The 20203-nt window shown below is 55.3% G+C and overlaps 1 protein-coding gene across 3 annotated transcripts; it reads right to left on the bottom strand.

Annotated features, from left to right (window-relative positions):
• Window positions 1-18: 18 nt before the first annotated feature.
• On the bottom strand, window positions 19-18248 carry ETNK2 (ethanolamine kinase 2). 3 transcript variants are annotated; one of them, XM_082647091.1, is made up of 8 exons: window positions 17698-18248; window positions 15935-16194; window positions 12859-12981; window positions 7302-7444; window positions 6623-6706; window positions 3907-4052; window positions 2127-2200; window positions 19-1205 (listed from the first exon to the last, which is right to left on the bottom strand). In XM_082647091.1, the coding sequence occupies exons 1-8, from the start codon at window positions 18097-18099 to the stop codon at window positions 1133-1135; spliced, it is 1305 nt and encodes a 434-aa protein (XP_082503217.1). In that variant the 5' UTR covers window positions 18100-18248; the 3' UTR covers window positions 19-1132. The 3 variants fall into 3 exon arrangements, with proteins under 3 accessions (XP_082503217.1, XP_082503218.1, XP_082503219.1); XM_082647092.1 differs by having other exon boundaries at window positions 17842-18244; XM_082647093.1 differs by lacking the exon at window positions 17698-18248 and adding an exon at window positions 16496-16621.
• Window positions 18249-20203: the final 1955 nt, after the last annotated feature.

Below are 20203 nucleotides of genomic sequence, written 5' to 3' on the forward strand. Positions count from 1 at the left end.
GACACAGAGTGGTCCATAAATGGCCGTTTTAATGCAGAAAACCATGATAATTTACAAATGAAAAATTTTATAGGCCAGAGCCAGAAAGGCCTAAGAGGTTGTGAGGGCAGAAGGGAGGTGGAGGCCATTGAGAGTCGGGGCAACAGCTCCTTGAGCACCTTCACGACCGACCCCACCCAGGCTCCTGCAGGCTGGCAAGCCCCGGTGGTCCCTGGCCCATGCCCTCAGACTCCCACTAGTCATTCCCCAGTGTGGAGACCGTGGGTCAACTTCAGGACAGAAGGTGGACATGGAGAGACTGTTCCTTGGAAGTGAGGAGGGCAAGGGAGGGAACAAGGCAGGAGCCTGCTGGCTATGGTCCAGCCACCCCACTCCTGGCTCTGTCCCCTCTGGCCAAGCCACAGCATGAAGCAGAGCCAGGCTTTGGTGGCCCATTCCCTTGCCTTCCCTCCCAGCAGGAGGCAGAGGTACAGAACACAAGCCTGGAGCAGAAAGGGCACTGGAGGAGAGCACACGTCGTCAGGCTGAGGTTTGGGACGGGGTTATTTGATTGGATATGGTTTGGAGAAAGGGAGTAATCTCAGATGAGGCGGCTGCTGGGGGAGCCATCAAACCCAATTCTAGACCCCCCCCACAAGATATGTACATCCATCTGTCAGAGTTGGCAGGATGCTGGTTTGGGCTCAGCACCTCCCACATGGGGCATGCAGGGGGAAACAGGCTGGAGGCTCAGGGCCCTGGAGGTAGAAAGGAGCCCTCCCACCTTCCCCCTTCCCCAAGCCAGGAAGGTCAAAGACACGTCTAAGGCAGCCCAGATGCCAGGATGGCCCGGGGCTGGGAATGCCAGCCTTTCCAGGGCGGCTGCGGTCTGAGCCCTGGCAGGCTGCAGGCACTCCCCACCACCCAGTCTGGCAAGGTGAAGAGGACCCCCAGAGCTGGGGCCTATCAGCCCCTCCAACCAAGAATGGTCACCAGAAGCATCACTGGGGGCTGGCGACGGGCAGAGCCTTCTCCTGGGACAGCCACCTGTCCCCTCGCCCACCTTGTCCAAAGGTGAAGACCCCAGAGCAGAATGGAGCCCTGGAGAACAGGTCTGGCCAGGCAGATGGGAGGGGAGGGATGGGAACGCTGGTCACTTTGGCATCTCCAAGGCCGACACTTGAGGTTTCACCTTGAAATACTGGTTGAATCGGATCACTGCATACCTGCCAGAAGACAGGAAAGGGAACTGAGGGTGAGAAGGGCAGCCAGGTGAGCCCTGCTGGGGGCACTCACACCATGAGGAAAGTTTCTCACCAGCTCAGCCCATCTAGGTCTGGGCAAATGGACCCTAGCCCAGGCTGGGGTTTTTTGTTTTGTTTTGTTTTCACTTCCACTATAATTTTATTTTTCTTCTTAGATTAGACTGGAGCAACCCCTCCCCAAACATATTGGTTTGTCTGTTGGGTCTTTACAGCTCAGTGTGGTCAGTACGTTCACCTTGTTGAGCAACAGATCTCCAGGACTTTTTCGTTCTGTAAAACTGGACTCTTATCTCCCCCACACAGCAAGTGCCCAGCTTCTAAGTAGTCAATACTCAAGTACAGTCTCGGTACAGCCCCTAGTATATCACTAGGGGCCACTAAAGGAGCAGTTGGGTCTGATACCCCATGCAGGGAGGCAGCACAGTCAGCTGAACCACCAAGGGACCTCAGCCGGTCACCCACCCCTCTGGAACTCTGGCCCCTCTGCTGTAAAATGGGGTTTGGACTCGTGATCTTTCAGACTAATTTCCAGCAATTCCCTTCAGCACCGGGCTCTGTGGGGAAGAGCCCTGGCAGAAGAGCCGGGCAGTGAAGCAGATAGCAGGCTATAATAGGGAAAGAGGAATCAGGAGGCGGGGTGCAAGGGTTTCTGACCACTTCCAGAGAGGGATTCTGGGCACACGTGCTTCCCCAGGCATCCCTGGAGCAGTGACCCGCCTCGCATGGGCTGGCTGGAATGGGGATGGTGAGCAGGGCAGAGGAATGGACCTGGACATTCTCTTTGGGGTGTCCTTTACCCCCACGTACTGGGTTCAAGGCTCTTCCTTTCCTCCACGCACCCCCCACCCCGCCACTGACTTTCAACTTGCTCCCTGCACTCACCTGAGGAAATTAAAGTCGATGGTGGAGAACTGGCTCTGGATGAGGGCCCAGAGTGCCCAGAAGAAGTGAGACGCCTGAAAACACATCAGAGAAGATCAGTGTAGTGAGCCCCCCAAACCTGTCATGGACCCCCATAGCTGGAGGGACACAGGCACTGTGGAAGACACAGAACTAAGACGCTGGCAGAGACACAGTGGGGTTTCCCCAGCACAGGTGGGGGATATTCTAGAGGTCAAGTCACTGGATGGTATCTGGGGACTCCACTCCTAGAAAAAGGCAAGCAGAGTAGGTTCTACTGCCCTCAGGCTTAAGCAGACTCTCAGCTTGTTCCCCAGCCTAAGCCAAACCTGAACTCCAGCCCTGGCCGCTCCCCTACCCAGGAGAATCTTCAAGCCCAAGGTATCCAGGACAAGAGAAATCCCTAAGGCAGAGCTCAGGCCTGCTTGCCAGTGGAGGGGGTGGCACCCCGTCTGCAGTGCCCTGGCCACATGGGCATCAGAGAGGTCCAGTCACTGGAAGACCTCTAAAGGGACTTCTTTCACCCCTTACCCTCTCTTCTATCGCAAGGTGGGTGAGGTCAGACAGTGAGTGTAGACATGAGCCGGGCTGCTGACCAAGGGTTCAACTGCCTCCCCAGAGCCAGAACCCCCCCAGGGCCCAGACCACCCTAGGCTCAAGAAGCTAGAGCGCCGTGGTTCCTGCTGCTCCAGCGACCCCCGGCCAGGGCTCCCACTCCTGTGGCTCTCCTGTCCCACCCCAAGTCCTGCTCACTCTAGGGTTGGCTCTATAGCACCTCCCCCCATTTTATTCCCTTTTCACGACTTAAAAGGGGCAGAGATCAATTAGCAAGTGGGAATGGTTACTAAAAATTTAGCAAGATGAAGGCATAGGTGGAACAGTTAAGAGGAAGAACCTGAAAAAGAATCACTTGGTTGTACAGCAGAAATTAACATAACATTGTAAATCATATGCTTCAATAAATTTTTTTTAAAAAAGGAAGAACCTGATAAGAATCAGTTTTATACCAATGAGGAAAATAGAATAGGCAATTTAAAATTACAGGTAATTAAAGATTTTATTTAAGTTCTCTGATATATTGTGAAATTCAGGGCAGCTGACTTGTCTTCTCGCTTATGCATGGCTGACATTAGTAAGACTAGTTAGCAATCCCCTTGGTGCATTCCGTGGAGACCTGGCATGAACCATGTACCTTGGATAATTAGCACTCAAAATCAAGAACTGACAGCACAGTAATTTGAGAAGAAAGAGCCTGATGGGAAAGGCTTACACAGAGTTCTGAGTGAGTCAGTGGAGACAGTTAACAAGGAGGATTAGAACTGACATTCTCTATCTTCTCCAAAGATGAAAAAAAAGAAAAACCAACACAAAACTTAAGGGATGTATTTAACTGTGGCATGAAAGGCTAAGGTTAGACACTAGAAAGAACTTGTCCAAATGAGAGAACTGCTAAAATAGGAAGCTGGGCTCTTTCTTGGAAGTAGTTCTCTAGGAAGGAGAGAACCTGGACTTGATGGAATGGGAGGAAAGCAGGGAATAGGGTGTCAGTATTAAGAGGATGCCCAAGATGGCTCTTCCCAGAGTCCCCCTCTAGGTTGGGGTTCAGGAGCATATGATGGGACTCCCCCAGGACCTCACCCCTGACCCTGGGCTCTGCTTCCTCCTCCACCACAAGGCTGTGAGAAGGTAGGAGCTGGGGGTGGGCCCTGAGTCCCTCCTCCCAGCTCTCCTTCCCCCACCCCTTCCAGTCACAAGCACTCACCAGGGCAAACTTGTTGACTTGCACATAGAGCCTCTCCACCTCCCTGGGGGTCACAGCCATCCCCTTCTGTGCCTGCAGGTAGTAGCGCAGCCACTGCAGCTGGGTCTCCCGCGCTGGGTACCAGCAGTAATCGACCTCATTCACACCTGATGGGGAGGCAGCCGCACAGAAGTTGCTGGGAGACGGGCCCACCTGGGGGTCTCCTCCAGCTCAGTAGGTGTTCCCTGATCCCCTCAAAACCTCCATCTCCTGTGTCCTGTGGGGCTGTGCAAAGAATGCAGCTTCTTTGACCACCAAACTCTAATGTGTGGAGGGTCGACCCCCATCCCAGCTGGGGGCACTGCTTTCAGTGGGCTGAGCTGGAGGAAAGCACAGAGACAGGCAGACTCGTTGAGGGGCAAGGCACAGTCCTGGAAGTGATGGGGAAGCCCTAAGACAGCACCACTGTATCCCTGAGCCCTACACAAAACCACGGCACACTGGAGGCGCTGGGTCAGAGCCCCGAATCGGGAGCCTAGCTGTCTTAGATCTGACGCTAACCTCCAGTTAACTTCGGGCAAGCCCTTTCCTTTCACTGGCCAAAATCTCATTTGTAAAGCAAGGGCTGGACGTAATGCACCTCAAATACTGCTTCCTGAACCAGTGTTGAGCTGGTTAACCTAAAAACATTGCCTGGAGTGCTTGGCGAAAATACAGATTGCCAGGCACCCACCCATGTCCAACTCTCCAGGTGATTCGGAAACACAGCCAGGCTTGGAACCCCTAAGCTAAATGGCCTGGACTCCCTCTAGTCCCACCCTTCCTTGAGTCCTCAGACTGCCAGCCCAGTACGCACCAGCCACATCTTGGGCATGATGGCAGAGAGCCTAGATTCAGAGCTGGTACAGAAAGAAACAGTTTATTAAAGACAGGACCAGGACTGGGCCATCTTGTCTGGTCTCTTCCTCCCTCTTCTTTTCTTCCTATCTTTCCCAAGCTTCCCTTATATCCCTGGAGAAACACACTCAGACTTCTGGGCCGCCAAGAGTATGGCTGGAGAAGAACGTCCTGGCACAGATGTAGACACTAAGGCCCAGGTAGAAGAAAGCTGTTCAAGGCCACACAGCCAGTTACTAGAGGCTGGTTCTTAGCTCCCAGCACTGGGTCTCCCTGCTCCTGAGAACACAGGAGATGCCTCTCTCCTCTACTGCCCTCCTCCTCCCCCCATGCTAGGTTCCTCCTCCTTCATTCTCAACTTGGAAGCAGGATGCAGTCTGCCCCCTTGGAGAAATTCCAGCTGGACTTTGCTCCAAGCGCTGGGCGAGAAGGACTTAAAATGCTTAAAAATTATCCCTTTTGGAAAGGCCAGTGGGTCTGTCAGCTGAGCAATCACAGGCCCAGTGCCGTGCGGGTGCCAGCCTCTGCTCCAGGCCACACCCCACAGCTCAGCTGCTCTGCCCAGCTGAGGCCCCATCTGTCCCTTGGGTGCCTAGATGCAGCTGGTGGCCACCCTGGGGAGTCATACCGTCAGGTACAAGCAGTGCTTGACAGCCCTGGTCACCTGGGGTTCCAGAAGGGGCAGGATTGGCCTGTATTGGCCTGGGGAGTGCCTCAGGCTGGCCCAGGTGCCGGCTCTACAGTTGGCCTGGGCATGCCTCACCTATCCTAAGCCATACGGACTGGCCACATCACGCTGAGCACCCCGCACTGCTAGCCTGGGGATGTCCCTCCAGCCCCAGTGTCCACCTCCATCCACCAGTTGCCTCTTTAGCCCCATCGAATTGTTTAACAATTAAGTCCTCGAGCTGGAAAAACTTGCCCTGCTTCCTTTACACAAATGATTCTATTGTACACACCTACCTTTATGGAAGGATGGCATATGCCAGGACACACCCCAAATCCAACCTCTTCCAGGACACACCCCAAATCCAACCTGTTCCATGGCTGCTGCAGCCTCCCTCGGAGGCAGAAAAGCTCCCCTGCCTGACATCAGCAGCAAATACCAACGTGGAGCTTAGTATGTGCCACACTGGTGTGTGTGTATCGCATATCAATACTATGAAGTAGGCACTATTATCATCTCCATTTTACAGAGGCACAGAGAAGGTACGTAACCTGCCCCAAGCGTCATGCAGCTAGTAAGCAATGAAGCCAGGATGTGAAGTAGGGGAGTCAAGTTGCAAAGTGCACACTGTTAACTAGTTGCACCATGATTAATCTCATCAGGTCACCAGGCAAATAGCGACTTGCAACTCGTTCTGCCCCTTATCTGCCTGCAGGGCCCCTATGTATGACTGCACGGGTTGACTGGGCATAAAGGAGCTTGGACAGGGGGTGAGTGGAGGCTGACATCAAGCTGAGCTGGGCCAGCTGGCGTGGGCTGTGTCTGCCCAGAGGAAGGACGGGGTCTCTTTAGAATTCACATGCCAAGCCGAATGTCCTCAGGGATCCTACAGAGGGCACGTTTCCCTAATCTGTACCAAAGTGCCACATGGGCCAGCAGGGGCTTGCTCTGTGCATGTGGGTCTGCCCCGGCCCCCCACCCCACCCCCCTGCCCATGAGACCTGGTGCTTTCTCAAGGCAGGCTGTAACTGGCCCCTCCCTCAAGCTGTGATATCTTGAGGACAGGGGTGTCCAGCCTCCATTCCCCATGCACAGAACCCCCTCCAACACTTCCCCTGGACCTGGCCCTCCATCACAAGGAGGATATAGGCCAAAGAGTAATGCCCTTCTCACCTGCAAACTCATTGAAATGGTTGCCAATGTCAAAAGCTTGGTAATTATAGCCGGCATATTCATAGTCAATGAACCGTACATGACCTGTGAGGTAGAGGAAAGGCAGTGAGGGTTGGCCCCAGATCTGGATATAGGGCTTGGTCAAGCTTTCACAGACCTCAGGAATGCACCCACTGACTCTCACTGGCCTCTGCAGCAACCCAGCCTCACCCAACTTCTCAGTGGCAACTTTCTTCTAAGTTGCTTCCTTCCATCTTTCCATCTGTCTGTCTGCCCTTTCCCCAGCTCCGGCTGTCCCTCTCACAGAGCTGGGTCCTCAGACTCTCCCCAACTAAAGACATTTGTCCTCAGCATGGCTGAGGACCAGAAAATAAAGCCAAGTACTCCATGGGGGTGAAGCTATCATCAGGAACACAGGGAAGGCACAGGGCAGCCAAGGCGTCCTCGTTGTCAGGGGAATGGCTCCACAAACCATGATTTTGAGTTCTTTCTTGGCAAAGATTTTTCTAAGTAGGAATTTGTTTCTTTTTCATTTCTCTCCTACAAATTAACTTGAGACCTACACCAGAAGGTCTCACTTTGCTTGTCCAAGTACCAGGCTGAGGAGTAGGACCCCAACGCCAGCTGATCAAGCAGCCCGAGCCCTGCTGCTGCCTGGCCAGGGCCAGAGAAGCTGTACCTTTGGTGCTGTCGTAGATGATGTTCTTGCAGAGCAGGTCATTGTGGCAAAACACCACAGGGGAGTCCAACTGAGGCAGGTGCTCCTTCAGCCAGGCCAGCTCCCGTTCCAACACCTCGACCTTAGGGACATCTGCAGAAAGGCTGGACAGTGGCAAGAAAGGTGGCCGGTGGAGGGAGGGCTGATAGCAGACAGGCACATGCTTGGTCTCAAAAGCCCTGGGCTCTGGCCCCATCACTACCTCTTATTGCAGAGGGACCTTGGACAAACGGCTGACCTTTCAGACCCCCACTTTTGTCACTTGTAAAATGGCACTCACCTTTCCTGTCCTTCTGACTTCCTGTGGTTATTCTAAGAAGCTGATTAAAACATGGGCATAAAAGCATTTTGCAAAGCGTAAAAGTCCCTGACCGGACAGTGTCCTGATACTTCGTGAAAGGGAGAGGGAAATAAGGATGGGGGCACGAGGAGGTGTCAGGGGAGGGAGAGTGAATGCCCAAACTCAATTATTCCAGAAAGAACAAGGGCAGCAGGGGAGGGATGCAAACAGACCTGCTCTTGGGATGCTCAAAACAATTCCTAGGGGGAGGTGAAGCTCTCTAAAATAAGACCCCAGAGCTCCTCCAGTGGAAGAATGGCAGTGCCCTGGGAGTGGCGGCAGCAATGACACCCTCTAGAGGAGACAGAGGGACGTTGCTGTGAGTCTCCCTCCTGCTCTGGTGGCTGGCGTCATGGTTGGAAAGGACTAGAGATCATATAGACTAGCTTCCCATCGCACAGCAAGACCACTCAGGTCTACAGAAGAAAGCAAAAAAAACTGCTTCTTGGGCCCACTCCTACAAGGCCAAGGGGATACGAGGGCCTTTCAATTGAAAAGCACTTGCTCTGCTGCGGCTCAATAACTCACCTCTTCCCCCTTGAACTATGGGTGTGTTTCCCTGCCCCGGCCCCCTGCTTGTGTAGGAACAAAGATGCATGAAGGCCACCTGTCCCTCAGCCCACCCCATCCTGTGGCCCACGGCAGGCATTTTTGCTAAAAGTACATGTTGAGGAATGAATGAACAGGTCAGTCAATGATGTTCTCAGAGGTCATGGGGAAGTTGGTGAGGGTGCACTGTGCTCCGACGCTCTGAACTTTGCTCCCAGGAAGCACAGTTCTGTGTATACTGAAAAACCAAATAGTTAGCAGAACCCTTAAAACCCTAGCCTCCTCCCCTCCACCCATTGGCGGTTCCGGGGTTTTATCTCCATTCACATGACTCCTGTTTGCTTTCTTGTCCAGGGCAGTGAGGGTACACGCAGGAGGATGTGAATGAGACACGTCCTCTCTGACCCTCCCCCAGGACGCCCCATTGCCCCTCACGCAGCCCAGAAGCCAGAATACAGGGAAGAGTAGTCAGCGACTAAGGCATCCCCATGTTCCCCTGGACACGGATGAGCCGCAGGCTCCCTCCAGGCTCTGAGAAGGTCAACGCTAAAGGGGGTCTCAGGTCTCCCGTCTAACTCCATGGGGCATCTGAGGCTCAGGGGAGGGCAGAGACTTCCTCCCGCCTCCAGATGCGTCTTACACAGCTGGATACTCTACACCCTCACCTAAGGAAAGCAGTCCTCAGCCTATCCAAGGATCCAAAATCAAGCTGAGCCTCTGAACTGAGGGGGCCTCAGTGCCCCTCAGGGGCTCTGCACAGGCCACTCTGAGTCTAGGGGTCTATTAGGGGTGGGATGGGGGAGGCCTCCCCTCACCCTCACTGGAATTTATCTGTGTTGACAGGTCTGCATAAGATACATTTTAATCTGGGCTCTTCTTAAGAAGCTACCTTTTCCTTTAAGATTCTTTTTTTTCCCCCTTGGACTGAGACCATCCAAAGATAAGAATTAGGAGGCTTCCTTTGGTTTGCCCAGGTCTTAGCCTGAAAAACATGTCTTTGACATCCAAGATGCCTGCTGCCCAGGCCCTGACCTCTGTCTGACCCCTACCCTATCCACCCCAAGGCCACACAGCTGCTTACTGTGCGAACAGTCGAGGCCTTCTACCTCCCTGTGCAGCCCTGCTTCCCTCCCCTGAGCGCTTGAAACGTCACCAGCTTTGCTACCTTCAGCCCTGACATCACTCGACTCTCTCAAGGCTGTGGGGATGGCAGAGTATACCCACCACTGCATCACAGAAACTTCCACATCCCAGGCAGAACAGCTCTGTCCCTCAGAGGAGTAGGAGGGGGTGAAGGGGCTGGGGGCCCTCCTCAGGGAAGCCTGGGGGTTCCCCTGAAGGGACTGCTGCCTGGCAAGTGTCCACTCAGCATTCAGGATCCGGGTGGGGGAGGGGGAGGAAGTATCTTCTCCCCACAGGGAAAGGACTTTCTAAGTGTTCAAACTTACTGACTCATCACGTTTTTTTTTTTTTTTTTTTTTTGCGGTACGCGGGCCTCTCACTGTTGTGGCCTCTCCCTTTGCGGAGCACAGGCTCCGGACGCGCAGGCTCAGCAGCCATGGCTCACGGGCCCAGCCGCTCTGCGGCATGTGGGATCCTGCCGGACCAGGGCACGAACCCGTGTCCCCTGCATCGGCAGGCGGACTCTCAACCACTGCGCCACCAGGGAAGCCCCTGACTCATCACCTTTGCCCTCATACCAATCAACCCATCCAAAGCTCCTCTTGATGCCTAACCTTAAGCAGTTATCAACCCCACCTTCCCCAGCCACGCTGGGTTCCCCCATGTCCCACCCAACACCAAGACTATCAAATCTGTTTCCACAAGACCTGACTCATCCCCCTATTCTCCATCCCTCCATGAAGCTTCCCTAGGGCAACGTTCCTCAGAGCATGGTTCCTTGATCACCTGCCTAAGAATCACCTGGAGAGCCGGTCAAAAGGCAGATTCCTAGGGTCTAATGCAAGACCGCCCAATCAATCTCCAGGGTTAGGCTCGGAATCTGTACTTAGCAAGCACCCAGGGGAATCTCATGCTCCAATTTGGGAACCCTAGTCCTAGATGTTGCCCACTGAATTACAAGACTCTCCCAGCTGGCCTCCCTGCCTCGAAGCCCCCAGCTCCCACCCAAATCTGTCCTTTACAATGAACCCCTGGCTCCAACACCTTCACACTGACTCTCCACTGCCTGATAAATTAATCTGGGCTCCTTAACCTGGCACTGAAGGTCCCTCACAGTCTAGCTCCAACTCACCTCTGCAGCCCCATCTCCCACGACCCATCCCCAATCCCTCCTGAAGATCTGCTCCAGGGCTTCCCTGGTGGCGCAGTGGTTGAGAATTTGCCTGCTGATGCAGGGTACACAGGTTCGAGCCCTGGTCTGGGAGGATCCCACATGCTGCGGAGCAACTGGGCCCGTGAGCCACAACTACTGAGCCTGCGCGTCTGGAGCCTGCGCTCTGCAACGAGAGGCCGCGATAGTGAGAGGCCCGCGCACTGCGATGAAAAGTGGCCTCCGCTTGCCACAACTAGAGAAAAGCCCTCGCACAGAAATGAAGACCCAACACAGCAAAAAAAAAAAAAATTAATTAATTAATAAACTCCTACCCCCAACATCTTAAAAAAAAATTAAAAAAAAAAAAAAAAAAGATCTGCTCCAGCCAGGCCCTCACCTACTCAGCATCCACAAGCAAGCTGTGCTCGTGCTGTCTCCTCCAGCCGGAGGCCTCCCTTTTCACCTATGCCAAGAAGACTTTCCCTGGCGCTCCCACCCCTGCATACATCACACACACTGCAGAGCCAGGTCCTATTTACACGGACGGTTTCTAAGCTCCTTGATGGCAGGGCCCGTCACCTTCAAGCTTTTTGTTGTTTTAAATCCCAATCAATCAGTGTTTGTGAAATGAAGGACTGACTAAATCAGGGTTATTAGGCAACGACGGGAGCTCAAGTGCTTTACCCCATCCGAGCGATTGCTCATCGCTGCCCTGCTTGTGGCAGGTTAGACAGTTTAGGGCAGGCATCATCCCCTCAAGAGGCTCAATTTAAGCAAACTGATTTGCCTAAGGTCAAAGGTGAGACAAGAGAAAAGGAAGTTGGCCAGCTCTTCCTCAGGGCACACTCCCCTCCTAACAAGGTCACCCCCCGAGGCTACACAGTGACAGTACAGTCAGAAGAAGCTGCAGTAACAAGGGTCATGCCCGAGCATTAGGCCTGGACTCTAGTCCTTGAATTGCCACATATCAGTATAACCTTGGGCAAGTCCCATCCTTCCTCTGGGCCTCAGTTTTTCCATCTGTCAAACGAAAGTGGTGGGCTGGATGATCAGAGGGTCTTGCTCTCCATGTGCTGTTCTAGTCCTAAGGGGGAAAGCAGTCCTTGTCCCAGAGCCATCTGATATAGAAGGTCAGTGCCATCTGAACGTCCTAGACAAGTAGTCCCAAAGCGGTGCTTAATAATCTCTGACAGGGAGGATCTAGATAAAGTCATGTGTGCATGCATGTGACAGAGACACACGATCGGGATGGTTAATTATTACCATCTTAGAGGGAGAAGGAGATACCCTTCCTCCAAACCTCTTCTGTGCCCTGCTCCCACGAACATTTGGAGAAGAGTGATGTTCAGCCCCAGTGCGGAACATGGAGGGATCAGAGACCCACTATGGTCTTTTTTGCAGGGGGCAGGTATGATGACCTCAATCTTTTCTCCATGCCACCATCCTTTTCTCAGCACTCAAGGGTATGCTGGGGAGTCAGGCATCTGAAGGCCAGAAGGACTCTCAGGTTGCCGGTGAGAGCATAAGGATAGGTCCAGGGAACTGCGTCTTACCTGGGGAAAGGCAATGTCAGGATGGGTAGGGTGCGCCCCTCCCCGGGAAGAGCAGTGAGAAAGCAGCGAGCTGTCAGTTTGAACAAGGTGAGGAACCGGGGCCCCAGAGCCATGTGGGGACAAGAGGTGCCCAGGCAAGTAGCAGGAATCTTGAAGTCCAAGGGCTTGTCAGCTGATGAGCTGAGTTCTTCTGACTGACTCTGAACTCAGCCCCACCCCATTCGCAAGAAGGTCTGTCCCTCCCTTCTCATTGCTCAGAAGCCAGCTCAGGTAGAAAGGGCCCTGTGTGGAAACAGAAGCCCTGCCTCTGACTAGTCCTGTGACACTGGGCAAAGCTTAGTCTCTGAGCTCAGTATCCTTCAGGTGAAATGAGGAGATGCTGACCCTATTCCCCGCCACAACCAGAAAACTGAAGGAGAAATAAGCACATAGATAGGGAGGGTGGGAGGGAGGGAGACGCAAGAGGGAAGAGATATGGGAACATATGTATATGTATAACTGATTCACTTTGTTATAAAGCAGAAACTAACACACCATTGTAAAGCATTTATACTCCAATAAAGATGTAAAATAAATAAATTTTAAAAATTCTAAAAAAAAAAAAAGAAAGAAGCTCATAGGTATAAAACTGCAGAAACAAGTTCCTGAGATTTCGTCAATCAGCCCAACTCTGCTTGGAGACAGAGGCTCAGGAATCAGGACTGAAGCCACTAAACCTTTTGTCGGGGCGGGCTGGGGAAGGGAGGTCATATTAAGGCAGCAGAGACAGTGGTAGCCTTGAACCCTCTCAGATCTTTGTACCTGGGGTTGATCTCGTTCTTCACGAGGGTGAAGTAATTGTGCATCTTGTGCCAGAGGATGGGCTTGGGCAGGCTGCCGTTGGCGTGGATGGTGTGAATCTTTGCCATTTCTAAGGCAATTAGCCTACAGCAGAAAACAGGAAGAGTAGAGTATGAGTGTGGGGCAGGCCCTCCCCAGCTCAGCCACTCCTGAGCATAAAGAAATGGCCCTGCAAGGTCCACTGGGGCCAAGTGTAGGCTATTACAAATCTGTTAGGAGCTCTTGGTCCTGCAGAAGGAAGGTCTCAGCAGAAGGCGTGAAAATGAGATAAGGCCTTCAGCTCAGCAGCTCCCCTTCCAGAACCAGAGCCGGGGGAGCTTCAGGGAGTGAAAGGGCAAAGCAGTGGGCCGTTGGCCACGGGTCAGTGACCCTGCCCCACCTCAAGGTTGAGTGCCTACAGCAACCCCTGAGGACAGAGGGGTCACCTGGGGAGGGGGGCGGAACCCCTCCCACCCCCCACCCCAGCCCCGCCCCCTTGGACTCAGACCCACGCCCTCAGGGGGAGGTAAATGCAGGGCACCAAGGAATCAGGGGGTGGTAATGCCACGCAGGGAAGAAACGCTTGTCTCTTATCAGTCTGGCCAAGGTGGGGAGGGAAGCAGGCTGGCCCAGGGCAGCCCCTTCCTCTGCGGCAGGGAGTTGATGCTGGCGGCTGGGTGCCAAGGACGCAAAACAAACCAGCGTTCTATTTTCAAGTTCTCCTGTGGACATTATCCAAGGTCCCGGGAGAGAAGGAGGGGGCGGTGGGGAGAGGAGAAAGCAGAGCTGGGGAAGGTTGCTGGGAGAGGGCGGGGGTGGATAGAGGACTGACTGGGCAGAGAGGGAAGGCCTTGATAAGGACCCCAGCGTCTGAGGCCCTGTGTCCCAGCTGGGCTCCCCCAGTCCTCTGCCTGCTCTCCCTTCTGGAGCCCCACCCCCCCCTCAGCTGCCAAGCCTCCAGCATTCAAGCTTCCTTCGCCTCTGCCTGTTGCTCGAATAATAATCACTGGGAAAGACAACAAAGGCATTGGCTGTCTGAAACCTTGTTGAAGCTGTTCCAGGGGCACCCCCTCCCCTGGCCAGGTCCTTGGAAGGGACAGCCACCGCCCAACAGGATAGCAGGGCAGACTAGGGGCTCCTCCAGAAGCCCCCAAGGCTCCCACCTCCTAGAGGGTGGAGGGGGCAGGGGGCGTGGCAGCGACCGAGTGGGTGAGAGATGAAGGCTGTGCTTTCAGAGGCGAGAGGCCCTGGGGCAGGAGGGAGCCCGCCAGGGCTTGGGCAAGGCAGGGGAGCAGCCCCTGAGACCCGGGGTTCCCCTACCCAAAGGAAGATTCCGAAAAGAGCCTAAACAGAGTGTTTCCTTGAATATCAATAGGGCTGTTGTCTGGAATAGCAATGAAAGTAACCTCAACAGTCAGCGTTTTTGTGCTGCAAAGCCTCGCAGGAGGCGGAGGTTGGGAGGTGAGGGTCCTCTTCCTCCCTGCCTTTCCCTCAGTGATCCACCTTCATCCCAGAAGGATAATGGTCTATCCTGGGAAAATCATCAAGGAAGGGTCTACCTCCCATACTTATCCCACTTTCTGGCTCTCCCCCAAATGTAAAGTTCTTCTTATTATCAAACCTAAATCCATCTTCAATCTTCCTGACAATGGTAATTGTTTCCGTGAAAGAATGAGTGACAGCATCAGATTCCCAGAGGTGGCGGGAGACTGGGAGTGGTGAGGACCTGACAATATCTGAGCTTTTTTGCATAAGACTGAGGGAGAGCTGGGAGGGGTACTGTGGGAGAAGTCAGGACAGTTCCCCCGGCCCCGCTCTGACCTCACATCTCTAGCTGGGTGCATTTTGAACTACCACCTGGAGCCTGAGAAGACCCTCGCACAGGGCTGCATGTCCCCCACCCCCACCCCAGATACACACACACACACACACATGGCTACAACATACAACTCCACGTGAATATCCTGAGGCTCAACCAGCCCGGGAGGCAGTGCTCTCAGATTTCCTTCTTCTAAGTCCCTAGAGGGCCTGCTAGGGGTTCCCTGCAAATAGGGCCAGGCGCACCAGCTTGAGGTCAGCTGGGTAGCAGGTGACGGCTAAGAAGCTTCTTGGTCTACTCCCTGCCTGGGCTTTCCTGTTTCCCTTCAAGATCTGAAAGGCTCCTTCCCCTTAGGTGGGACAGGACAGATCCCAAGGGTCTCAAGCAGACCCCCATGCTGTTGTTCCCGGTGTCAGGGGTAAATTTCAGTTTGCCTCAAGCGCCACTACGGTCTGAGGGCCCTGCACATGGGCGTGGCATTGTGGGGAGGAAGAAGGATCCTGCTGGACATCCTTGCTCAGCATGGTCAGAGGAGAGCATAATATGGGCTCTTCTTTGGTTCTCCCCCTTCCAGACCCCCAACAGTGGCATCTACAGGGCTTAAAGGTTAAGTCCAGTTCCTGGGTCCTACACATCCAGGCATTTAATAGGAGCAGCTCCCTGGGGGCCATGGGTCCTTGTGAGCCTCTGGAAGGAAGCCTCAGCGGTTCCCTAAACCTGGGCTCCTACCTTGTCAGGAAGCCCAGAAGGAGCTCAGACTGGGATGGGGAGGCATCTGTCTGGGTTGGTACAACCACACTCACCCTGGATAAGGCCCATTTTCCAGGAATGCCTGAGCCCTCGGCAGGAGGGGAGGCACAGGAAACCCTGAGCACTCTGGGGATTTCACTTCCAAGGCTCCAAGATGTTTCCAGGTCAGACTTGGGATGGGTGGAGGACTGAGGCATGGGCCGGGAAGCAGATCCCCCTTTGGTCCCATGTTCACCAAAATTCTCACTTGCCTCCCCAAGAACACATCCTTTTAGCAGACCCCACTGAAAATCTACACAGAACTATAGCTCCTCTCTGCAGAGCAAGGCACGTAAACACACACACATTTTTCATGCAATTTCAGGGAGTTCACAGATCTTAAGAGTCTCTTTCATGAACGCCACTCCACCAGGGAAGCTGCCCAACGATTTCAAAGCCCAAGGCCTGTGGAATCATGGAGATGAATGATACACTGGGCACCCTCCTCACCTGAAGAGCCGGGGCTCACGGATGTGCTCTGGCCCCAGGGCCATGCCCCTCATGTACTCGTAGCACAGCCCATTCTGGAAGGTGCAGTAGAGTTTGGGGGCGCAGCCATGTGCTCGCAGCAGCTGGAAGTTCCTGACCTCATTCTCCCGGTCCACCAGCAGCTCTGTCCGCTCCCCGTACACCCGGACCAGCACACAGTCCTGCATGTCCTCCTCCACGTAGCAGGCCACCAGCTTGTTGGTAATGCCATCAGTGAAGCGCTGGCATGGGGGAGAGGGATGTGTGGGGCAGGGACTCTGCTCTTGCCTCGTGGTGACCCAGCTCCAGCACAGGGTGCTCGTTTGAATGCTGAGCACAATTGCACAGAACCCCCGTCCTTTAGCCCTCTCACTTAGTAAAGAGCTCAGCACTGCTCCTAACCCTCCACCCTCTCCCAATGCTTGAGGTAGACCAGAGAGTTCAAGAAAAAAATGGCAGCTTGGGCTCAGCCCAGGCGTGCTTCTCCTGGGTCTGCCTCTAGTGGATGGGATTTGGCGGTGGAGGAATTTTCACACAACTTACCTCCCCCCTCCACTTTTCACTCTCCCATCGGGCCCTGAAAGAAACCTCCATGGACCAGGATGCGGCAGACGGAGGGGAGTCACCTAGGACGTGTACAGCCTGACCCAACTTGCCTCTCACCACCTGCCAGGCAGAGGGCTCCTTGCGGTCCCTCTCGCCCCACGCACCGGCAGGGGTAAAGGAGGGCACTGAGGTTGGCACCCACCCCAGGGCCAGGGGGTCAGAGCTCCTTAGGGCCAGAAGAGACAGAGACAGTAGATCCTGGGAAGGTTCTCTGGGTAGGGTGACAAGGAGGAATGAACCATGGAATTTATGGGGCACGGTGTGAGAGAGCTGGAAGGGGCCTTAGGGACATTCGGAGTAATAAAAGGTGGGGAAACTGAGGACCAGAGAGGGGAGGGACTGGAAGACATCATGTTAGGCCAGTGCTGGAATTAACCTCAGGCCTGCTTGGTGCCCTGATGGTTTTACACTAAAGTTGTCTTTTATTTTGAAAATGTTACCCACTCACCCCTCCCCCAAAAGGGGTCTGTCAACCTTCACACATGGTCCTGAACCGCACCTTTCCCCACCCAGAAGGCCCACCAGCATGGAGTTCCTACCACTCCAGCATAAGCTGCAGGTGCCCACTCAGGGCAGCATCCTCCACAGGCAGCTCCCAGAGGGAATGGGACAGCTGAAGACTCTTTACAGAGGAGGCAGGTCTGCTGGGAAGTCAGCCTGAGGCTCCTCAGGGGGAGCCTCTGCCCACGTCTGTGTCCCTGCCAATGTGCCCAGCAGAGCGAGGAGGTGCCCTGTGTAGGGGGAGCTGAGGCAGAGCTAGGGGCGATGGTGAGGCTTTCCACGCAGCTCAGGGCTCGGGGCTAGCTGGAATTCCTCAGGGTGGCTCCTGGGACCAGCAGGAACAGCTCGGAGCCCGGAGGCTTTGCTCCCACTATGGGGTGTGTGAGTGTGGGGGGTGCCCTTAAAAGTTCCTGCCTCCGCAGGTTTCAGAGCCGGATGGCTACTTGCTTCTGGGCAGCGAGGGGCACCGGCGCACACCGACAGGGGGTGGGGCCCGCACGCACAACGTGCTGACAGTGGGCAGGTGGATCTCCCGCGTGCCCGAGAGCCCCAGGAGGAGGGGTGTGTGTGGAGGGCCGAGGGAGGCGGGAGCCTAGCTTTGCTTAGGGACCAAAATAGATGGAGAAAGAAATACATACGCAAACCACCATTTCAGCCCTCTTCTGGGCAGCAGCCGCGCACCCCTGGGACCGACACCCGGAAGGATGCACGAACACACGTCCACGCATCCCCGTTCCAGCCCCGGCGGGGCCCCATCCCCTGCCCCGCGCCCGCTCTGCTACCTTGGTCCGAACTTGCTGGGGCTTCCAATGTGGCCGCAGCTCCCGGATGAGGCGCAGGGCGCCGGGGAGGATGTCGTCCTGGTCCACGGATATGCCGAAGCACGGGACGGCGGCGGCCCTCGGGGGGCCCGGCGGTTCCCGGCAGCCCGCGCCGGCCGCAGCCTTCTCCTCCATGCCCCATGAGCACTGCGGGCAAGGCGCCTGCCTCCTCAGGTAAAAGGGCGAGCACGGCAGGGGAGCCGAAGGGGGCACAGCCATTCCCTGCAGCCCCACCCCCTCGGAGCCGCCGCGCGGACGCTAGCCCCCGCGGGGGGGCCCGGCGCGGGAGTGGGAGTGGTAGAGGAGGGGCCAGGGGAAGTCCATGACTCAGGAGCCAGCGGCCCGCTTCAATCGCCGCCTCGCAGCCGGGCGCCCGAAGCCGAAGCCGACCCGGGAATGCCGGGGCCCGCCGCGATTGTGACATCACGGGCCGCGGGGCGGGGGCCGCAGGAGCGCTCCCACCCCACCCCGCCCCGCCCCGGCCCGCTGGCCGGTGGGGGTGCGCTGCCTGCCACCGCGGGCGGCTGCGGCCACAGTTACCTGGAGAGCCTGGCGGGGTGACGCCCCCGGAGAGGCCGTGACGCAGGGGGCGGGGCCCGGGTGGGGCCGGGGTGGGTGGGCCCGCCCCCACCCGGGTCTCAGGCCCGGTAGCCCCCGGTTCACTCCCCCCGCTTCCGTGGCAGCGAAGTGGCCTCCTCCTTCCCACCTCGGCTGGGGCCGCTCTCCCTGTGTAACCCGGGGCAGGGCCGGGGGAAGCCTCTTCCCGCCCCCCACTGCGTCCTGGAGTGTGGAGATTCCGCTGCTCCCAAGAGGTCAGCTTAGGCTAGACCACCTGTCCGCCAGCTTCCTGCCCCCAATCCCTGGACTCCTGGAAGAGACTCCGTGGGAAGAGGCCTTTTCCGATGGCGAGGGGACTTTGGGGGATGCTTTTTGGGGGTGGGTGTGCCAGTGGGGACCTCACTAGTCACCTGGCCGCGTGGGAGAGCTCTCACTGCACCACCCAGAAAAGTGCCTATTTCCCCACGTTGACCCTTTCACCTATTCAGGAACCTCTCAACCACAAGCTTCCTGTCCTGATTGCTGTGCAGAATCCAGCTCTGCGCAGTGGAACTTCTGCGACGATGGACATGTCCTATATCTGTTCCGTCCAGTGCAGTGGCCACCAGCCACATGTGACTATCCAGCAATTGAAATGCGGCTAGTGTGACATTTAATTTAGTTTTATGTTCAATGTAAATAGCCATATATGGCTGTCTTATTGAACAGGGTAGGAGATGATTGGGGGGCCTGCCTACTTAAGGTTATGGAGCCCCAGTCTGTTGAGCTGGAAATGACACTGACTCCAACCCTTCCTGCAAACAGTGAGGAAATAAAGCTAAGCAGGCAAGAAAGTTCAGAGGATTGTGCTCTTGGCTCTGCACTGGGAGGCTGGCAGGTGTGGGAGTGCTGCCCTAGAGAGGCCCTGGTGTTCTATACAATTCCAAGAGCCTGTAATTCTAGAGGTACGAGCTTTGCTGGGCCCTGGGTGGGCCACTCAGTGCCTCACCTTTTTCGGTCAAAAGAAGGGTGAGCAGCTGTCATGAAGAGGGACAGTGTCAGTGGCTTCATTCAGGTAGCTGCTGCCTCTCATTCCCCAAGCTACACATCTCCTGCAGATCGTCCAAGGGGTCAGAGTGGGAGAAGACATCAGCCTGAGTCCCAAGTCTTGTGAGATGGGAGACAGCAGTGCATACATCTGTGTGCTTGTGCACCTGGCCCCATACCAGGGTGGGTGAAGCTCTGAACTTGTGAAGGTACAACTGTATGTGGCAAGGTGGGAAGCCCCCAGACCTGAGTCAGACGGGCAGCCTTCACACTTCACTGAGCACTCTTGGCCAAATGCTTTCACTCTCTGAGCCTCAGTTTCTCCACATGTAAAAAGGGAGCATCGGTCGGATCTCTGGTGTTCTATGTTTTTAGGTGTTGGTGCCTTAGACTGCATGGGTAAATGGCTGTGTGGGGTGGGGGGTTGCAGTGCCTGAGCGTAGAGCCTGAGCTTGAGGCTGGCTTCCATGAGCTGGGACCATCTTTCTGGCCCACAGTCCACTGCCACAGTGTTAGCCCTGGTCCTCAAGGGGCTGGCTCTCTGCAAACTTCCCACCCAAGTTTGTGTAAACCTTCGACTCCACTCGAACCCTGCTGATGTCAGATGGATGGCATCAGCCCTGCACGCAGGAACCTGTGCTTGTGAGTGAACGTAAAGTTTGCCATTCTGTCACGTTCCTGTCTGCACATGATCTCTTGGTCGTGCTTCCCTCTGTTTCAAACCCTAGTGAACCCAGGT

The sequence above is a fragment of the Grampus griseus genome, assembly GCF_964374135.1.
Source record: "Grampus griseus genome assembly, chromosome: 1".
Classification (NCBI taxonomy): Eukaryota; Metazoa; Chordata; class Mammalia; order Artiodactyla; family Delphinidae; genus Grampus; species Grampus griseus.

Coding starts and splice junctions, on each gene's coding strand:
- ETNK2 (XM_082647091.1), bottom strand. CDS start 18,099: ATGGCTGTGCCCCCTTCGGCTCCCCTGCCGTGCTCGCCCTTTTACCTG. Junction 12,982..15,934: donor CGTGAGCCCCGGCTCTTCAG/GTGAGGAGGGTG, acceptor TTTCTGCTGTAG/GCTAATTGCCTTAGAAATGG. Junction 4,053..6,622: donor CCATTTCAATGAGTTTGCAG/GTGAGAAGGGCA, acceptor CCTCCCCATCAG/GTGTGAATGAGGTCGATTAC.